The 20897-nt window shown below is 41.3% G+C and overlaps 1 protein-coding gene across 3 annotated transcripts in view; it reads left to right on the forward strand.

The window, feature by feature from the left end:
* Window positions 1-20897, forward strand: part of Clcn5 (chloride voltage-gated channel 5) — a 251784-nt gene that overhangs the window by 222682 nt on the left and 8205 nt on the right. For all 3 annotated transcript variants that reach the window (XM_045141109.1, XM_004670060.3, XM_004670061.3), the window contains 6 exons: window positions 1212-1418; window positions 3294-3374; window positions 3830-4372; window positions 11307-11493; window positions 15898-16296; window positions 17347-17563. In XM_045141109.1, coding sequence (XP_044997044.1) covers window positions 1212-1418; window positions 3294-3374; window positions 3830-4372; window positions 11307-11493; window positions 15898-16296; window positions 17347-17563 — 1634 coding nt within the window. The remainder of the gene's footprint in view (window positions 1-1211; window positions 1419-3293; window positions 3375-3829; window positions 4373-11306; window positions 11494-15897; window positions 16297-17346; window positions 17564-20897) is intronic.

The raw sequence follows: 20897 nt of genomic DNA on the forward strand, positions 1-20897 counted from the left end.
TATTACCCTAAGGAGCACCATTTATCTCCTTTGAGAAAGGATCTGTCATTGGCCTGAAACTCACCAATTAAGCTAAACTGGCTAGCTAGGGAGCCCCAGGGAACTGTTTGTCTTTGCCTCTTATGCAGTGGGATTGAAGGCATGCCTGCCATGGTTGGCATTTTATGTGGACACTGAGGATCAATCTCAGGTCCTCATGCTTGTGAATTAAGCACCTTACTAACTGAGATATCTCTCTAGTACCCCCAAACCCTGTTTCTAACTACTTTTGGCTTAAAGTGTTTGCCAGTACTTAAGCCACTGTAATTTAAGGTTTTTTTTTAATTTTTTTTAAAATTTATTTGAGAGCGACAGACACAGAGAAAGACAGATAGAGGGAGAGAGAGAGAATGGGCGTGCCAGGGCTTCCAGCCTCTGCAAACGAACTCCAGACGTGTGCGCCCCCTTGTGCATCTGGCTAACGTGGGACCTGGGGAACCGAGCCTCGAACCGGGGTCCTTAGGCTTCACAGGCAAGCGCTTAACCGCTAAGCCATCTCTCCAGCCCTGTAATTTAAGTTTTGAAGATGACCTTTCCCCTCTCTGTTTCCTAAGTAATAATAGTCACAACTTTCTTTTTAAAAATATTTTTATTTGTTTATTTGATGGGGGGGATATATGGACACACCAGGGCCTCTAGCCACTTCAAATGAACTCCAGATGCATGCATCAGTTTGTGTATCTAGCTTACATGGGTACTGGGGAATTGAACCCCAGTCATTAGGCTATTGAGGGAGGCAAGTACCTTAACCACTGAGCAATCTCTCCAGCCCAAGTCATAGCTTTCTTTGGCAAGGAGTCAAGGATATACACAAATTTCAGATTGTTTTAGGACTATGGACCTTGTCCTGTCACATGCCTATTGTGCCTCCATTTTGTAAACTAAGGAAATGTCTATTCCTCCCTGACTACCTCCTGCTTCTCTATCCTTATGCTCTTATAGTATACACATGTCAAGCTTCCTCTACTCTCCCAAAAAGTCATGAAATCTTTCAGAACAATTCTGTTTGTCTTGGGCTCCTGGGGTCACTCTCATACTTAGATCACTTCTAGGCCAAGTATTTATATGTCGCGTGCTTAGAAGGTATTGCTTTTGTAATGAGGTTCAGAGTTTTACTGTTTAGCTTTGTTTACTTCCTTGGTCTATATTCAGTCTCTGTGTTTGGCCTGCAGATAAAAACGATCTTGAGTGGTTTCATTATTAGGGGTTATTTGGGAAAGTGGACCCTGGTTATCAAAACTATCACGTTGGTGCTGGCAGTCTCATCTGGCTTGAGCCTGGGCAAAGAGGGCCCCCTAGTGCACGTGGCTTGCTGTTGTGGAAATATCCTGTGCCACTGTTTCAACAAATACAGGAAGAATGAAGCCAAGCGCAGAGAGGTAATGACACCTGTTCTTAACAGTCTCTTTTTCATGAAAGCATCAGTCCTACAATCTCAGGAGTGAGAATCTGGAGACTCTAGCAGTGTGAATGCAAATATATTTAGGCAAGTCTACTTCTAGAAATCTGTCCTATAGCCACAGGTATCTGGGAGTAGTCAAAATGACATTTGCTAACATAGTAACCAAAATGTCCATCAATAGGAGGTTGATCTAATAAACAGTATTCTGCTCAGATCATAGAATACTGTGTAACAATTCTAAAGAATGAGAAGGATACACACAGGCACATGCAGAATGTTTGCAAAAGAACACTATTAAATGAAAAAGCCAGTTTGTGATTAATATGTGTGGTATAATTCAGGTAATGTTTTCTAAACTTTGTATGTCTGCACACTTAAGAGGAAAACACCTTAGAAAGTGGTTTTACCCCTAACCTGTTATAATACCATTTCTCAAGCTAAGAACGGGATTGCAAACCTTTAGTCCCAGCTTTTGGGAGCCTGAGATATAAGGATCATCATGAGTTTGAGGCCATTTTAGGAATACAGAGTGAGTTCCAGGTCAACCTGGGCTAGAGTGAGACCCTGCCTCGAAAAAATACTACCACAAAGCCTAGGAGGAGCGCCATGAATTTGAGGCCACTCTGAGACTACATAGTTAATTCCAGGTCGGCCTCAACCAGTGTAAGACCCTACCTCTATAAAGAAAACAAACAAACAAAAAAAACACCACAAATAAAAAATATGTATTTCTGGTGATTGGGAAATCAAGGAAATAAGAAAGGAATAGAACGTTTTATTATGTCTAATTCCTTAAACTTTTTTTTTTTTTCGAGATAGGGTCTCACACTTGTCCAGGCTGACCTGGAATTAACTCTGTAGTCTCAGAGTGGCCTTGAACTCACAGCGACCCTCCTACCTCTGCTTCCCCAGTGCTGGGATTAAAGGCGTGTGCCACCACGCCCAGCACATTCCTTAAACTTTTAAAAATATTTTATTATTTATTTATTAGAGAGAGAGAAATAAATAAATAAATAAATAAACAAATAAATAAATAACTAGACTGGGCATGCAGGGTCTCTAGCCACTGCAAACAAACTCCAGATGCATATGCCACCATGTGTATCTGGTTTGTGTAGGATTTGGAGAATCGAACCTGAATCTTTAGGCAAGTGCCTTAACTGCTAAGCCATCTCTCCAACCTCTCCTTAGCTCCTTAATCTGTTTTTTTTTTTTTTTTTTTTTGAGGTAGAATCTCACTCTAGCCCAGGATAACCTGTAATTCACTATGTAGTCTCAGGGTGGCCTCAAACTCAAGGTGATCCTCCTACCTCTGCCTCCTGGGTGCTGGAATTAAAGGTATATGCCACCACTCCTGGCTAAAAACATTTCTTTACAAAGTACAATTTAATCACCATAAGTAATTTATTTAGGGGGGCATGAATGAATCTCCTTTGTTACGTTCAATTACTAAATTGGGAATATTGCATTTGGGGTCTTAATTTAAAAGTAACTACATGTCTCAATTAATTATGAAGGGAAGGCCCTCTTTCCTGTTTAAGCAGGTTAGCCATGTATTTGTCCAACATCCAGCTTATAGTATTTGCTGTCTAGGTAAATAGAAATTGAACATCTTATTTTATGACATTGAACTTTTTAATGTTTTTCAAGATAGTGTCTCACTCTAGCCCAGGCTGACCTGGAATTCACTATGTAGTCTCAGGGTGGCCTCAAACTCAGTGATTCCCTTACCTCTGCCTCTCAAGTGCTGGGATTAAAGTCATATGCCACCATGCCTGGCCTAATATTCCTTTAAAATGTAATTGAATGTCGGAAAGTATCATTATTGGTAATTTTAAGTTTTGGGTTGTAGGTCTTATCTGCTGCAGCAGCTGCTGGTGTATCCGTAGCCTTTGGGGCACCTATTGGTGGAGTATTATTCAGCCTGGAAGAGGTAATAATCTGTGTCTGGAGAGCATTTGGGCCTGTTATTTAAATACTTCTTTTTCATTTTTTAGTTTTATGTACTTATTTATTTGCAAGGAGAGAAAGAGAATGGGCATGCCAAAGCCTCTAGCCACTGCAGACAAACTCCAGGTGCATGTACCACTTTGTGTATCTGGCTTTATGTGGGTACTGGGGAAGTGACCCAGGTCCTTGGGCTTTGCAGGCAAGTGGCTTAACTGATAATCCATCTCTCCAGCCCATGTGTGTGCTTTTGTATGAGGACTCATGGACAGTATCTATGTACCTTACAGTCCCTGAGTACTCTATGCAAGTCAGTGCTTTACCAGGTGACCAGAAATTCCCCGAGAGTTTTCCTCCTTGACTAAAATGTCAGCAGTACCAACTTTTCACTTGAAACAGTTTCTGAATACTGAGTTTGCTTTCTCACCTTCTATCTTATAGGTCAGCTACTATTTTCCCCTCAAAACATTGTGGCGTTCATTCTTTGCTGCTCTGGTAGCAGCGTTTACTCTACGTTCTATCAATCCATTTGGAAACAGCCGCCTAGTTCTTTTTTATGTGGAGTTTCATACCCCATGGCATCTTTTTGAACTTGTGCCATTCATTGTGCTTGGCATATTTGGTGGTCTGTGGGGAGCTCTGTTTATCCGCACAAACATTGCCTGGTGCCGGAAGCGTAAGACCACACAGTTGGGGAAGTATCCTGTCATTGAGGTACTCGTTGTTACCGCCATCACTGCTATTTTGGCTTTTCCCAATGAATATACCCGGATGAGCACAAGTGAGCTCATTTCTGAACTGTTCAATGACTGTGGCCTTTTGGACTCCTCCAAGCTCTGCGATTATGAGAACTACTTCAACACAAGCAAGGGTGGTGAACTTCCAGATAGACCTGCTGGCGCAGGAGTCTACAGTGCCATGTGGCAGCTGGCTTTGACACTCATACTGAAAATTGTCATTACTATCTTCACCTTTGGCATGAAGGTAAGGAATTCTTTTGTTACTCAGTGGTTGTGTTTGGCTGTGGGTTTCGAAGGGCAAAGTTAAGGTATCCCATATACAGTGCCAGACTTGCAAGTTCTATAATATGATTACCCTAGCCCCCAAAGCCTGTATTACCCACGTTTGTTCTCATGACTTACTAGACAAAAGTAAAACTATCTCACATTGCCAAAGCCCATATATAGGTAAAATACTAACTATAGTGATAGGATTTCAAAAAGAAATGTTTTCTCCTTTTCTAAATAAAAATTAACTAACAAAGCAAAATATTAGCTTGAGCCTCATGAAGTTGCAAATGTTTCACATTTTGGCCACTAAGCAACTTCACATGGCTCCATCCAAGATCTAGATAAATATATTTGTGGGTGGGAGGGACATCTGCATGCTATGGAACACATGTGGAAGTCAAATGACAACCTTTACGTGTTACTCCTCACTTTTCACCTTTTTTGAGACAGGGTCTGTCATTATTTGTCACTATAAACACCAGGATAGCTGTCCTGCAAACATCAAGATTCTCCTAGCTGTCTCCCATGGGTTGGGATTGCAGAAATGCATACTTCTTATAGCTGGCTTTACATGAGTTGTGGGGATTTGAACTCTGGTTATTATGCTTATGTAACAAGTTCTTTTTAAAAAATTAATTAGCAGCTGGGCGTGGTGGTGCACGCTTTTAATCCCAGCACTTGGGAGGCAGAGGTAGGAGGATTGCCATGACTTCGAGGCCACCCTGAGACTACATAGTGAATTCCAGGTCAGCCTGGGCTAGAGTGAGACCCTACCTCGAAAAACAAACAAAAAAAAAATTAATTAGCAACTTTGTTGTATGGACACTTGTGTTCGTCTTATTCCCCTCCTCCCTGCCAGTAGTAAGTGCTTTTAACCATTTGCAAGCTGAGAGAGACTGAGACACACACACACACACACACACACACACACACAGAGAGAGAGAGAGAGAGAGAGAGAGAGAGAGAGAGAGAGAGAGAGAGAGATGGAACCCCAAGGCAACTTGCAAGTCAACTCCAGACTCATGTACCACCTTGTACATCTGGCTTTATAGGAGTACTGGGGAATTGAACTTGGGCTGTCAGGTTTGGCAAGTAAGTGCCTTTAACCATGGAGCCATCTCTATAGCCCTATTTTTTATAGCTGGTATCAGTGCTCACTTGTTAACAATTAACATTCCACAGGTTAAAATATTCAGATAGCGCAATGTTTATATATGCTGTATGGTTGATTTCGCAAAAACAGCAGAAGTTGGGCATTTTGGCACATGCCCTTACTTCTGGCACTTGGCAGGCAGAGGTAGGAGTATCACTGTGAGTTCAAGGCCAGCCTGGGAATACAGAGTGAGTTCCAGGTCAGCCTGGGCTAGATTGAGACCCTACCTCAAAAAAACAAATAAACAAAAAAGCAGAGTAGGACAGTGCTTCCTTGTGGCTGAGAAGACAGAAGAATTAGTTAATGGGGACAAAATATATATTTTAAATATTTTTCTACTATTTAATTGCACAAAGACAAAGAACAGGCATTCCAGGACCTCTTGCCACTGCAAATGAACTCCAGACACACATGGGTACTGTAGAATTGAAACCAGGCCATCAGGTTTTGCAAGCAAGTGCCTTAACTGTTGAGCCATCTCACCAGCCCCCCAAATACATTTGACAAGATGATTAAGTTTTAGTGTTCTATAGCAAATAGGGTGGCTATAGCAATAATTTATTGCATATTTCAAAAAAGGAGAGAGGATTTTGAATTTTCACAAGTGTGATAATTGATTTGATCATTACATATTGTATACATGTATCAGAGCATCACACTATACTCAACAAATATATGCAGTTGTTATATGTTACTTTAAAAGGACAGACCTTATTATGCTGGCATGTTTTACTTTTTTTTTGTTTGTTTTTTTGAGGTAGGGTCACACTCTAGTCCAGGCTGACCTGGAATTCACTATGTAGTCTCAGGGTGGCCTTGAACTCACAGTGATCCTCCTACCTCTGCCTCCCAAGTGCTGGGATTAAAGGCATGTTTTACTTTTAATAACTGTTACCATTTCATCTTTTGAGTGAAATAAAAATGGGAAATTTGTTCAAAGAGTTCCTTCCTCTTTCCTAGGTTTTCATTTGTCTATTTCTTCCATTCAGCACCCTACAACTAAATTATTCCCTCTAGTCTCTAGAGAAATGGATATTTGAACCAAGGATAGGATGGAAAAAGTGCAATATTTTACAGTGTTTCTTGGGTTAACTTTCACCTCATGGTTTCATTGTTTCATTTAAAGTGAATTTGTAGACCCCCAGACCACCAACTTCAAATGCATTACTAAGCCAATTTAAGAATAATCTGTTGTTTTATCTTTTGCCATCATTTCCCTTTCTTTTTTTTAATCTTTTATTGTTTTGGTGGGGGGGTCTAGTCTCACTCTAGCCCAAGCCGACCTGGAACTAACTCTCAAGTCTCCAGCTGGCCTCAAACTCCCATCCTCTACCTCTCCCAATCCTACTTCTGAGTGCTGGGATTAAAGGCATGTGCCACCATGTCCAGTATTTCCCTTTTTTTAAGATTAAAAAATTCATATAAATTCATATATCATATCTTCATCTATAAAACCATATGTATTTCTCAAAGAAGAAAAAAAAAAAAAGAGAGAGAGAGAGACCTGAATCAGCCTTTATAAATGCAGGTGGTGCTTTGAACCAGGCTGCAGGGTTGCTGAGCTCTGACTTATTCTTTCTTTGTTTTTTCCTTGATAAGAAGCCTCATCACTTACAGCATAACAAAACCTTTTTTCTTTTCTTTTTTTATTAAATTTTTGCTTTATAGCAGATATTGATCTGTATCTTTTATTTTTTTCTCAAATTTTATTAACATTTTCCATGATTATAAAAAGTATCCCATGGTAATACCCGCCCTCTCCCCCTCCACTTTCCCCTTTGAAATTCCATTCTCCATCATATCCCCTCTCCATCTCAATCAGTCTCTCTTTTATTTTGATGCCATGGTCTTTTCCTCCTCTTATGATGGTCTTGTGTAGGTAGTGTCAGGCACTATGAGGTCATGGATATCTAGGCCATTTTATGTCTGGAGGGTCTTTTCTTTTTTTCAAAGTGGATATTAAACTGGTATTTTTCAAAGTTACAGAGGTGTTTGTGACATTGGCTGGGCAGGTTTCATCATTAACTGAACCAGGACATAAAGAATCGTCTCTCCCCAAGCCAAAAGCATACATTTCCAATTCATTTTGGAAGGCTTCAGTTTCTTCTTTAAAGCTTGGATTGGTCGCATTATCTGAGAAAATGGTACCAGAAGTCTCAACTGGTTCTTTCATTATGAACACAGGCATTCTAACACTCTGCTTGGGACAAGATACTTGAGAAGCTCTGGGCGTTGCTTGCTTTACTGCAAGAAAGAAGTCTTCGTGAAACTCAAACTAATGTCTTTGGAGTTTCTTATTTACCAGTGTTTCCTCATTTAATATATTTCAGGTTTTGGCAGACTAAAATTATGTGGCAAAAAGTTTTCTGGAGTAATAAAATCAATTCATTCTCTGTCTCTATGAAGTCTTTTTCTGAATTATTTAATATGCTAAATATGTATATTATTAGCATTATGCAGAAGAGGTGTTTTTTCCAAGTGAGTTCAATTTAGGCTGGAGTAGATTATCGGAGACCATTCATAGCTTGAAGGTGGAACAGCATCCTTGGAGGTTTTTTTTTTTTTTTTTTTTTTTTTTTTTTTGGTTTTTCAAGGTAGGGTCTCACTCTAGCCCAGGCTGACCTGGAATTCACTATGGAGTCTCAGGGTGGCCTCGAACTCACGGAAATCCTCCTACCTCTGCCTCCTGAGTGCTGGGATTAAAGGCGTGTGCCACCATGCCTGGCATCCTTGGAGATTTTTTTTTGTTTGTTCTTTTTTTTAATTTATTTATTTGAGAGCGACAGACAGAGAAAAAGAGGCAGAGGGAGAGAGAATGGGCAAGCCAGGGCCACCAGCCACTGCAAATGAACTCTAGATGCGTGCGCCCCCTTGTGCATCTGGCTAACATGGGTCCTGGGGAATCAAGCCTCAAACCAGGGCCCTTAGCCTTCACAGGAAAGCGCTTAACCACTAAGCCATCTCTCCAGCCCATCCTTGGAGATTTTATCACTTGTGTTGCCAAAGGGATTCTGACTTATAACATCTGTCTCTAAGGGGTCACTATCTCTGGACTCCATTTCAGGTGCATATGAACACTTACTTTCTATATCTTGGATTTTAGTTTCTTCACTTAATTCATCAGTTCTTATTTCATGAAAATTATTTTTCCTAGTCTTGCCCATTCTTGTTTTCTGTAGACGATACTTATGCTTAGGAAAGAATAACGAAAAACTATGTTCTTCAGAAATATCTTTATCTGTCTCATATACTTCAATCTTCTTGGACATTTGGCATTGACTTTTCAAGGTAATCTTTGTAGTTATGTACGTTACGAAATGAATTCCCTAATGTTTTCCTCGATCCATAACTGATAGGATCTTTGTAATTTCTGCCTTCTTTGTCAGTAACAGAGCATAAATCTAGCATTCATTTCCTGACTTTCATTGTGATTAGAAAAACAGCTTTTCAAAACAGGAGTAGTAGTATTAGGAAATGTAATTTCAGCTGCTTCCTCATCTCTCACTAGGAGCACAGGAGAACTAAGAGTTGGTGGTATAGCTAAGGAACTTGACCAAGACATACCAGGATCCACTTCAGCTCTCAGACTTTCAGAAATATGTTTTTGTGCCTGACCCCTTCCAAGTTTCGGTGTATAAAATAAACTTCCACATACTGGTTTTTCTCTTTGTGGCCTTACTTGTGCGGATCATAGAACAAGAGGACTTTCACTAAGACAAGAATTCAGAAGTGGGCTGGTAGCATCTGTTACTTGGTCTACTTTAATCTTCATTTTGCAATGATTTTTACGTTCACTACTATTATTATTTTTTCTTGCTGTTGTGATTAGAAGTTGAACTTTTAATACACTCCACACCTGCCTTGCTGGCACAGTGCTAACTCCTTGTTCTTTGAATGTTATTGGAGTTGTAGCCAACTGATAAGAGGGTTTCCTCTGTGGAGTTTTAAATACAGTTGGTTCATAACTGGTGATTCTATATTCAGATTTTTCTGTCAGTTCAGAATTGTAGGGTGGAGCTTTTGAAGAAAGTTCTTCAAACCAAGTAAGGCTTATTGGTGCTAAATCTGCTTTGCTGCATCGCGTCTTAAAATTTTCAAAAGAAGTTGGCCTCTTGTATCCAATAGAGATGTTTTTCTCTACCGTATTTCTTCTATGCTTGGCAAGTTAAGTCCGCTCCGAGGGGCGGCTCCGTCGTCCCCTCGCGCTGCTGCCCAGGCGCTCCACCCGGCTGCAGCCCCGCCTCCGCAGCCTAGGTTCACACGCTCGCGCCAAAAAGCCCGCTGTGGTCACGTGACACGGGGACGTCGTGACGCGGCACGCTGCGTACTTGCAACCCGGAAGTCTCCCTTTTTTGGTTGTTGTTTATTTTTATTTATTTATTTATTTGAGAGCGACAGACAGACAGGGAGAGAAAGAGGCAGCTAGAGAATGGGCATGCCAGGGCCTCCAGCCACTGCAAATGAACTCCAGAGGTGTGCGCCCCCTTGTGCATCTGGCTTATGTGGGTCCTGGAGGATCGAGCCTCAAACCGAGGTCATTAGGCTTCACAGGCAAGCGCTTAACCGCTAAGCCAGCTCTCCAGCCCTCCCTTTCTTAATATTAATAATTTACTGTAATCTTTTAGAGGTCAAAAAAGACCAGGAAAATAGATGAATGTTCTTTTTTTGGACAAAAGTATAACTGTGCCAACTGTCACACATTGAAATTTGCATAATTTTTCTTTATACTATTATTATCATGGGGGGGTCGAGGTAGGGTCTCACTGTGGTCCAGGCTGACCTGGAATTCACTATGTAGTCTCAGGATGGCCTTGCACTCTTGGTGATCCTCCTACCTCTGCTTCCTGAGTGCTGGGATTAAAGGCGTGTACTACCACACCTGGTCTTTTTATCCTATTATAAAATGGATTGAGACCTCATGCACCATTCTTTTTCTGAGAATGATGGGTTAGGATTCAATATGTAAGTGTGGTTATGAGCATTCCAGTTATATGAAAATTTTTTTTATTTATTTGCAAGCAGAGAGAGAGAGAAAAGAGAGACAGACAGAAGGGGCATGCCAGGGCCTGTAGCCACTGTAAACGAACTCCAGAAGCATGTGTCCTTTGTGCATCTGGCTTACATGGGTCCTGGGGACACGAACCTGGGTCTTTTAGCTCTGCAGGCAAATGTCTTAACTGCTAAGCCAGCTCACCAGCCTGAGCATTCCATTTAAATACCAGCACTCATATTCACTAAATTTTAACCTTGGGTGAATGACAACCTCTCTGAACTTTGGGGTCTTCATCATTTGGGAATAATATCACCTAGTTCCTGGGGTTGTTATAAAGCATCTATAAAATTTTGTTGGTAAAGCATACAGCATAGAACATGGTAGTCAGTGAAGGATAGATTGTTGTTGATAAAAATTCAAGATTGGGGAAAATGTCTGTATATATAAGAAACTTTATTTTCCTTTTTCTTTGGGAAAGGCCTAATTTCTGCCTCCAGTTTTGTGTTGGTCTGGAGAGTTCAGGCTCTTGCCTGATGGACCCCGAATCAGGGTAAGCTTCTTTGCAGTCATCCTTGCCTGCACGCCCCAGAGAACCTCTAGTTCCTGTAGTGTTACACAAATCTTTACAGCCACTTGCTAGCATAGTGTGTAGTTAAATTATCATTGGCCTGTTTGCTTCGCAGAGGGTCAGTCCTCAAATCCTTACCATATGCCAAACAACCACATTGTTTCTCATTAACGCTCTTTTGTTTCTCTTTGCAGATCCCTTCTGGCCTTTTTATCCCTAGCATGGCTGTTGGTGCTATAGCAGGGCGGCTTTTAGGAGTAGGAATGGAGCAGCTGGCTTATTACCACCATGACTGGGGTATCTTCAATAGCTGGTGTAGTCAGGGTGCTGATTGTATCACACCTGGACTTTATGCCATGGTTGGGGCTGCAGCCTGCCTAGGTGAGTACTGTTTGCATTGATTTTGAAGATGGCACCCCCTCTCAGTGACACACAAAGAAAGAGTGATGTGAGGGCTGGAGAGATGGATTAGCAGTTAAGGCACTTGCCTGCAAAGCCAAAGGTCCCAGGTTTGATTTTCCAGGACCCATGTGAGCCACATGCAAAAGGTGGCCCATGCATCTGGAGTTCTTTAGCAGTAGCTGGCGGCCCTGACATACCCATTCTCTCCCTATCTACCCCCTGCCTCTTTCTCTCTCAAATAAATTAATTAACTAAAATGTAATTTTAAAAGAGTGATATGAAAGACTGAGGAAATCATCCATTTCATTTTGGGTTTGCTATTTCTCAAGTAATTTAAGAAAGGTAATCCTGGGACTGAAGAGATAGTTCATTTAGCAAGGTGCTTGCCGTAATAACATGAAAACCTGAGGTTTGATTCCCTAACTAAAGTTTTGTTTTGTTTTGTTTTGTTTTGTTTTTTGGTTAAAGGTGGGAAAATTAAAATCTGGGTATGAGTCAGGCATTGTGGCACATGCCTTTAATCTCAGCTCTCAGGAGGCACAGGTAGGAGGATCACTGAGAGTTTAAGGCTGCCCTGAGACTACATAGTAAATTCCAGGTCAGCCTGGGCTAGTATGAAACTCTACCTTGAAAAACCAAAAAAAAAAAAAGGCTGGGTATGGCAACATGTGTTTGTAATTGCAATGATAAGGGAGGCAGAGACTGATCCCTGATCTCTGGGGCTCACTGGCTAGCAACTCTAGCCTAATTGGCAAGCTCCAGTCCAATGAGAGTCCCTATCAAAAAAGGCACTTGGGGCCCAGAGAGATGGCTCAGCAAGCCCGCTGCTCTGAGTTCGATTCCCTAATACCCACATAAAGCCAGATGCACAAAGTAGCACATGCCTCTTGAGTTCATTTGCCATGGCAAGAGGTCCTGTTGTACCCATATTTATTCTCTATCTCTCTTCCTCTCATGCAAATTAAAAAAAAGTTGTTTATTTTTTGTTTAGGTAGGGTCTTGCTCTAGCCCAGGCTGACCTGGAATTAGTCTCAAGCTGGTCTCAAACACACAGCAATCCTCCTACTTCAGCCTCCTGAGTGCTGGGATTAAACATGTGCACTGTGCTCAGCAAAAAATGTATTTTTATTTTATTCATTTATTTATTTGAGTGAGCGGGGGGAGTGAGGAGAATGGGTGCACCAGGGCCTCTAGCGGCTGCAAACAACTTCCAGACGCATGTGCCACCTTGTGTGTCTGGTTTTACCTGGGACCTTGAGAATTGAACCTGGGTCCTTTGGCTTTACAGCAAATGCCTTAACCACTGAGCAATCTCTCCAAACCTCAAGTAACTTTTAAAAATATATATACATTTGGGGGATTAGAGAGATTACTCAGTGGTTAAGGCACTGCTCCAAGTAACTTTTAAAAATATATTTATATTGGGGGATGTAGAGATTGCCAAGTTCTTAAGGCACCCCCCAAGAAACTTTTAAACATACATATATTTGGGGGGGTGGAGAGATTGCTCAATGGTTAAGGCACTTGCTGCAAAGCCAAAGGACCCAGGTTCAATTCTCCAGGTCCCAGGTAAAGCCAGACGCATAAGGTGGCGCATGCATCTGGAATTCGTTTGCAGCCGCTAGAAGCCCTGGTGCACCCATTCTCTCTCTCTGTCTCATAGACAGATGATAGATAGATAGATAGGTAGGTAGGTAGGTAGGTAGGTAGGTAGGTAGGTAGATACATAGATACATACATACATACATACATACATACATAGAGATATATAGATATAGATATATATTTGGGTTTTCGAGGTAGTGTCTCCCTCTAGCTCAGGCTGACCTGGAATTCATTATGGGGTCTCAGGGTGGCATCGAACTCATGGCGATCCTCCTACCCCTGCTCCCCCAGTGCTGGGATTAAAGGCATGTGCCACCACATCCGGCTTCTCTCAAACATTTAAATACATAAATTATTTTTTAAAAGTTACTTGGGCTGGAGAGATGGCTCAGCAATTAAAGTACTTGCCTTTAAACCCCAACAACCCAGGTTTGATTCCCCAGTGCCCACATAAAGCTGAATGAAGAGTGGGGCATGTGTCTGGAATTCATTCACAGTGCCTAGAGACCATGGTGTGCCCATTTTCATCTTCTCTCTTTCTCCCCATCTGTCTCTTTATCTCTGTCTCTCTCTGCTTACAAATAAATAAATAAAAGTTTATAACTGGAGAGATGGATTAGCTGTTCAGGCACCTGCCTGTGGAGCCTAAAGAGTGAGACTGGATTCCCCAGGACCTGTGTAAACCAGATACACGTGGTGCCACCTGCTTCTGGAGTTTGTTTGCACTGGCTAAAGGCCATGACATGTCTATTCTCTCTCTCTCACTCACTTTCTGTCTAAAATAAAATAAAATAAATTTAATGGGCTAGAGAAATTGCTCAGTCAGAGGTTAACTCACTTGCTTGCAAAGCTAAGGACCTGGGTTCGATTACTCAGTACCCACATAAAGCCAGATGCACAAGGTGGCACATGCATCTGGAGTTAGGTTGCACTGACTGGAGGCTCTGCTGCACCTATTCTCTATTTTTCTATCTCCCTCTGTCAAAGAAATAAATAAATAGAAATCCAGATCAAGATAGTTGAGTAAGAATATTCATCATAGGTCTGGGGAGATGGTTCAGTGGGAAAAGTACTTGCTGTACAAGCTCGACAAATAGTGTTTGGATCCCTAGAACCCACATAAAGATGAACATGCAGGGCTGGAGAGATGGCTTAGTGGTTAAGCGCTTACCTGTGAAGCCTAAGGACCCCGGTTCAAGGCTCGATTCCCCAGGACCCACGTAAGCCAGATGCACAAGGTGGCGCATGTATCTGGAGTTTGTTTGCAGTGGCTGGAGACCTTGGCATGCCCATTCTCTCTCTCTGTCTGCCTCTTTCTCTGTCTGTCTGTCTATCAATCTCAAATACAAAATAAAAAATAAACTTTTTTTTTTTTTTTTACAAAAGGATGAACATGTAGTGATCCATGAATGTTTATGGCAGGAAGAGAGGTAGAGACAGGAGAATCTTGAAACTCATGGATAACTAGCCTGGCAAATACAGCAGGGAAAATAAGAGAGATACCCTGCCTCAAAACAGAGTAAGCGGAAGGCAAGGACTGATATTCAAGGTTGTCCTCTGACCTCCATTCACATGCACATTGTGCCTTGTACATCCACATTCACACATACAATAAAAAATAAAGAATGTGTTCATAGTATTTTTATATAAACATGGTGGCACATTATTATAATTTAGCACTTTGGAGGCTAAAGCAAGGGAATTTCAAATTTCAGTCTAACTTTGTCTAAAACAATGAAGCAAAACAGAAATGACCTAAATTTGCACATTAAAGAACTTGTAAAATAGTTCATCTGTATAATATATAATATAGTTTCTCTCTTTGTCTCTCTCTCTCTCTCAATTTGTGTGTGAATTCACAGGAGATTGAACCCAGGGTCTCACATGCTAAGCAAACATTCTGCTACTGAGCTATATTCCAAACTGTTCCTTCTTTTCATTTTCTTTCCCTTCCTCCCTCCTTTCCTTCCTTCCCTTCTTCCTTCCTTCCTTCCTTTCTTCCTCTCTTTCTTTTTTTTTGAGACAGTGCTACTAACTTGTTTGTTCAGGCAAGCCTTTAACTTGGAATGCTCCTGCCTTGGTTTCTCAGGTAGCTGGATTATAGGCCTATGTTTAAGGTCTCTAAGTATGATATTAAATTGGTGATAGTGTGGGCTGGAGAGATGGCACAGTAGTTAAAAGTGCTTGCTTGCAAAGCCTGATGGCCTGGGTTTGATTCCCCCATACTACATAAAGCTAAATGCACAAAGTGGCACATGCTTCTGGAGTTTGTATGCAGTAGTAGGAGACCCTGTTGCACCCATACTTGTTCTCTCGGTCGGCCTGTTTATCTCTTTCTGTCTCTTTCTTTCAGATAAATAAATCAATAAAGTATTTTTAAAAAATTGATAATAATATGCAAAATATTCTCTATATAATACAATATGAGATTACCTATATAAAACGTATGTTTTTCTATAGGGAAAAGGGATGGAAATGTCATTTAAAATCTTAGTCATCTTATAGGGAGTAAACTGAATTTTCTCCAATGGACTTGCATTACTTTTACACTTAGAAAAACAGCAATACTATTTTTTGCTGTAAAAAGCAGAAGACCTCTTCTATTTGTTATTTTGAGAAATCTGAATCATGTATATTTTACAAATGGACTTTAATGCAATCAGGAGTCTGCACAGTTGTAGGTGAGACCTTGTTCTAGCATTTTCCTGGATAGGGGTCTGTGACAGACATAGAATTGTAATGAATCCTGTATTGTCTCTTGTGTCTATTTCTTTGCAGGTGGGGTGACTCGAATGACTGTCTCTCTTGTTGTCATAATGTTTGAACTAACTGGTGGCTTGGAATATATTGTGCCTCTGATGGCTGCAGCTATGACAAGCAAGTGGGTGGCAGACGCTCTTGGGCGAGAGGGCATTTATGATGCTCACATCCGTCTCAATGGATACCCCTTTCTTGAAGCCAAAGAAGAGTTCTCTCATAAGACCCTAGCAATGGATGTGATGAAACCCCGGAGAAATGATCCTTTGTTGACTGTCCTTACTCAGGACAGTATGACTGTGGAAGACGTAGAGACCATAATCAGTGAAACTACATATAGTGGCTTCCCTGTGGTAGTATCCCGAGAGTCACAAAGACTTGTTGGCTTTGTTCTCCGAAGAGATCTCATTATTTCGATTGGTAAGGACTTTAGAAAAGGGGACTCAATAAATATACATGACATGAGGCCAGGTGTGGTAGCACATGCCTTTAATCCCAGCACTTGAGAGTCAAAGATAAGAGGACTGCTGTGAGTTCGAGGCCAGGTTGGGTCTACAGAGTGAATGCCACGTCAGCCTGGGCTAGAGTGAGATACTACCTCAGAAAAATATTCATTAGGGCTGGAGAAATGGCTTAGTGGTTAAGGCATTTGCCTGCAAAGCCAAAGGACCCCAGTTTGATTCCCCAGGACCCACATAAGCACTAGGGGGCACATGCATCTGGAGCTCATTTGCAGTGGCTGGAGGCCCTGGCACATCCATTCTCTCTCTCCCTCTGCCTCTCTCACTCTCTCAAATAAATAAATAAATAAAAATAAAGTTTCAAAAATATGCATGAGCCAGGCGTGGTGGCGCACGCCTTTAATCCCAGCACTTGGGAGGCAGAGGTAGGAGGATCTCCGAGAGTTCGAGGCCACCCTGAGACTACATAGTGAATTCCAGGTCAGTCTGAGCCAGAGTGAGACCCTACATCGAAAAAAAAAATATGCATGAGGGCTGGGCGTGGTAGTGCATGCCTTTAATCCCAGCATTCAGAGGCAGAGGTAGGAGGATAACCATGAGTTTGAGGCCACCCTGAGACTACATAGTGAATTCCAGGTCAGCCTGAGATAGAGTGAGAACCTACCTTGAAAAAAAAATGCATGAAATGGAGGAGACAGAGAAAAGAGACTGATTAAAAGACAAAAGGAGGGCTGGAGAAATTGCTTAGTGGTTAAGGCGCTTGCCTGCAAAGCCAAAGGACCCAGGTTTGATTCCCCAGAACCCACATAAACCAGATGCATAATGTGATGCCTGTGTGTGGAGTTTGTATGCAGTGGCTACAGGCTCTGGCATGTCCATTCTCTCCCTCTCATTCTCTCTCTCTCTGTCTGCCTCTCTCTTTCTCTCAAATAATAAATAAATAAATAATTTTTAAAAGGTTAGAACTAGAATATGACCTTTTTACTTTGATTTTCTTCTGTTCAAATAGAAAATGCTCGAAAGAAACAGGATGGGGTTGTGAGTACTTCCATCATTTATTTCACTGAGCATTCACCTCCAATGCCACCATACACTCCACCTACCCTGAAGCTTCGAAACATCCTGGACCTCAGCCCCTTCACTGTGACTGACCTTACACCTATGGAGATCGTGGTGGATATCTTCCGCAAGCTGGGACTGCGACAGTGCCTGGTTACACACAATGGGTGAGAACACTGGGATAAAGGTAGATTGTATCATGGGAGAAAGCCACTGTGGAGGCAGAAAAGAAAACCCAATTTAAATGTTTTGGTAGCACTTTTAGGGATTTTTTGTTTTTCTGAGGTTTGGTCTCACTCTAGCCCAGGCTGAGCTGCAACTCACTCTGTAGCCCAGGCTGGCCTTGAACTCATGGTGATCTTTCTACCTTAGCCTTCTGAGTGCTGTAATGAAAATGGAACATTACCACTCCCAGCCTTTTAAACATTCTGAAAGCTTTTAGCCTGTTTTTGTTCTGAAATGCCCTTATTTCTCCTTCAATATTAATAGATAGCTTTGCAGGATAAAGTAACCTTGTTTGACAGTTGTTATTTTTCAGAACTTGGAATATATCATTCCAAGCCCTTCTGGCTTTTTTTTTTTTTTTTTTAGGTAGGGTCTCACTCTAGCCCAGGCTGACCTGGAATTCATTCTCAATTCTCAGGGTGGCCTTGAACTCATGGTGATCCTCCTACCTCGGCCTCCAGAGTGCTGGCTGGGATTAAAGACATGCACCACACCTGGCTCTGGCTTTTTTGGTGTGTGTGTGGGCAAAATATTTTTTTCAAATATTTCATTTATTTATTGATTTATTTGAGTGAGCAAGAGAGACAGAATGGGCATGCCAGGGCCTCCAGCCATTTCAGAGGAACTCCAGACACATGTGCCCCTTTGTGCATCTGGCTTACGTGGGTCCTGGGGAATGGAGGTTGGGTCCTTAAGATTTCACAAGCAAGTACCTTAATAGCTAAGTCATCTCTCCAGCCCTAAGTTTTCTTTTTTAAAATATTTTTTATTAACAACTTCCATGATTGTAAACAATATCCCATGGTAATATCCCTCCCCCCACTTTCCCCTTTGAAATATATTTATTTTTACTTACTTATTTGACAGAAAGAAAGAGAGATAGAGAGAGAGAGAGAAAGAGAGAATGGGTGTGCCAGGGCCTCAGGCCACTGCAAATGAACTCCAGATGTATATGCTCCCTTGTGCATCTGGTTTACATGGGTCCTGGAGAGTTGAACTAAGATCCTTTGGCTTTGCAGGCAAACACCTTAAATGCTAAGCCATCTCTCCAGCCTGCCCTTCTGGTTTTTTAAAGTTAGAGTTTGAGTAATCTGCTGTGATCCTGGTGGACTTACCTTTATAGGTGACTTGCTTTTTCTCTCTAACTTCTATTAATATATTTTCTTTGGTTTGCGTGTTTAGTAATTTAGTTATAACATGACGAGGAAACGTTCTTTCCAGGTTTTGTCTGTTTGATGTTCTGAAAGGTTCTTGTATCTGCATTGGAATTTCTTTCCTAATTTGTGGGAAATTTTCTTCTATGATTTTGTTGAAAATGCCAACTAAGCCTATGGATTGAAATTCTCTTTCTGCTATACCCTGAATTCTTATGTTTCATCTTTTCATAGTGTCCTGGATATCTTGAAATTCCCATTCATACCTTCCTATTAGCTTGTCTTTCTCTTTGTTGGACTGTATAAGATCTACCACCTGATCTTCTAGTTTAGATATTCTGTTTTATCCTTCATCCATTCTACCGAGGAGACTTTTCACATAGTTTTTTATTTGACTATGTTTTTCAGTGCTAGAATTTCTGCCTGTTTTTTTTTTTTTTTTAGTATTTCTATTTCCTTACTCATGTTTTGTAATGACCTGCTTATTTCATTAAGCTGGTTTCCTGTGTTCTCTTGGAATTTCTTCAGGAGTTTGTTTTCTTCTTTTTAATTCTTTTGTTTTCTTTTTGATTCCTTTGAGTATAGATAAAATCATTTTTTTGAAATCTTTGTCAGGCATTTCATCTGAAATAGTTCCATTGGAGGCCATTTCTGATGGATTTATAATTTTTGGTGGGATTGCACTGTCTTGATTCTCTGTGTTTCTTGTATTATAATGTTGCACTTTTTGCATCCTGAGTTGGGTTGATGCTTGGGTTTTCTAATAATCTGCGGTGTTTTTAGATTTGGAAATCCAACTTTATGTACCTTAAGAATAGGAGTTTAAGGTACCAACTGTAGCTCTTGTATTACAGTCCAACCACAGAAGAAATTCTAGTTTTGATTTTGCCTCCTATTCAAGTATTCTAGTGGGCTGGGTAGAGGAATTTACTGGCAAATTCTAAAAATCAGCTGAGCAATATACACATTCAATGAAAAGCAGCACAGAGTATGCAAGTATGGGGATTGAAACAAACAGATAACCTTATAAAGCCACAATCCCTAGGGGGTCTGTGTTGCTCTGCACCCTTAATCCTGTCAGCTGAGAGATTGAGATTTCTGCTCTGAAATGGGTTCCAGGTCAGCCTGGGTCTGAACCAGACCCTGCTCCCAATAATGACAGAAGGAAAAGACCAAGGCCCTAAGAATCTGAAAGCATCAAAGGCAACAATAGTTAACCCCCAAATACTGCTCAATTGAGAATGTCAAAGCCAACCAAGAATATGTAACCCGTAACCTGCCCTGACATAGAAAGAGAGATTAGCACTTCTAGTACAGGCCTGTCTACCTGCTTTTTTTGTCAGTCAGCCTCATTACCTTTTGGGGTGACTTCCAATCTCACCAGTGCTGAGTGCCCATCTTGATCCCTCTGTGTTGTGTTATGAATCTGGTGCTCTGCTCAGCTGTGCGGGATGCCCAGCTGCTGGGAGCTGTATGTGTTCTCCAGAGGGCTGTGGTTCTGTTGGTTGGGGGATAGGAGAGTGTAGGAAGCATGGAGTTGTACTGGACCTGCTCAGCTTGTCCCTCCTCTGTGCGGATCACGGATGGGGTCCACAAGCTTCTCAGTGGGATTCTGGCCAATTTCTTTCTTTCTGAAAGATCTTAGTCTCTCCTGCTTCTACACTGTTGCTTATAAAAACATATACACCAGCCAGGCATGGTGGCACATGCCTTTAATCCCTGCACTTGGGAAGCAGAGATAGGATCACCGTGAGTTCGAGGCCACTCTGAGACTACACAGTTGATTCCAGGTCAGCCTGAGCTAGAATGAGACCCTACCTTGAAAAACCAAAATAATAATAATAATAATAATAATAATAATAATAATAACCCTATATAACTTCACTTTTCAAACTAAGAGTGTATTTTGTGGTGGTTTTACTCAAATACCTCCCTAGGCTGGATTTTTGTGGCTCCTATGCAGCCATCTTACCTGGAAGTCCCTAGGCCATCTTCCCCTGAAAGCTTTTAGATAAAGTTAGATGAGGGAGCTTAGGGAAAAGACTGTAAATGTCTATTATCTATAATATATTATGAATAACTCAGTTCATTCTCTACCAAAACCAGCTGAACTCACTAAAAT

The sequence above is a fragment of the Jaculus jaculus genome, chromosome X (assembly GCF_020740685.1).
Source record: "Jaculus jaculus isolate mJacJac1 chromosome X, mJacJac1.mat.Y.cur, whole genome shotgun sequence".
Lineage (NCBI taxonomy): Eukaryota > Metazoa > Chordata > Mammalia > Rodentia > Dipodidae > Jaculus > Jaculus jaculus.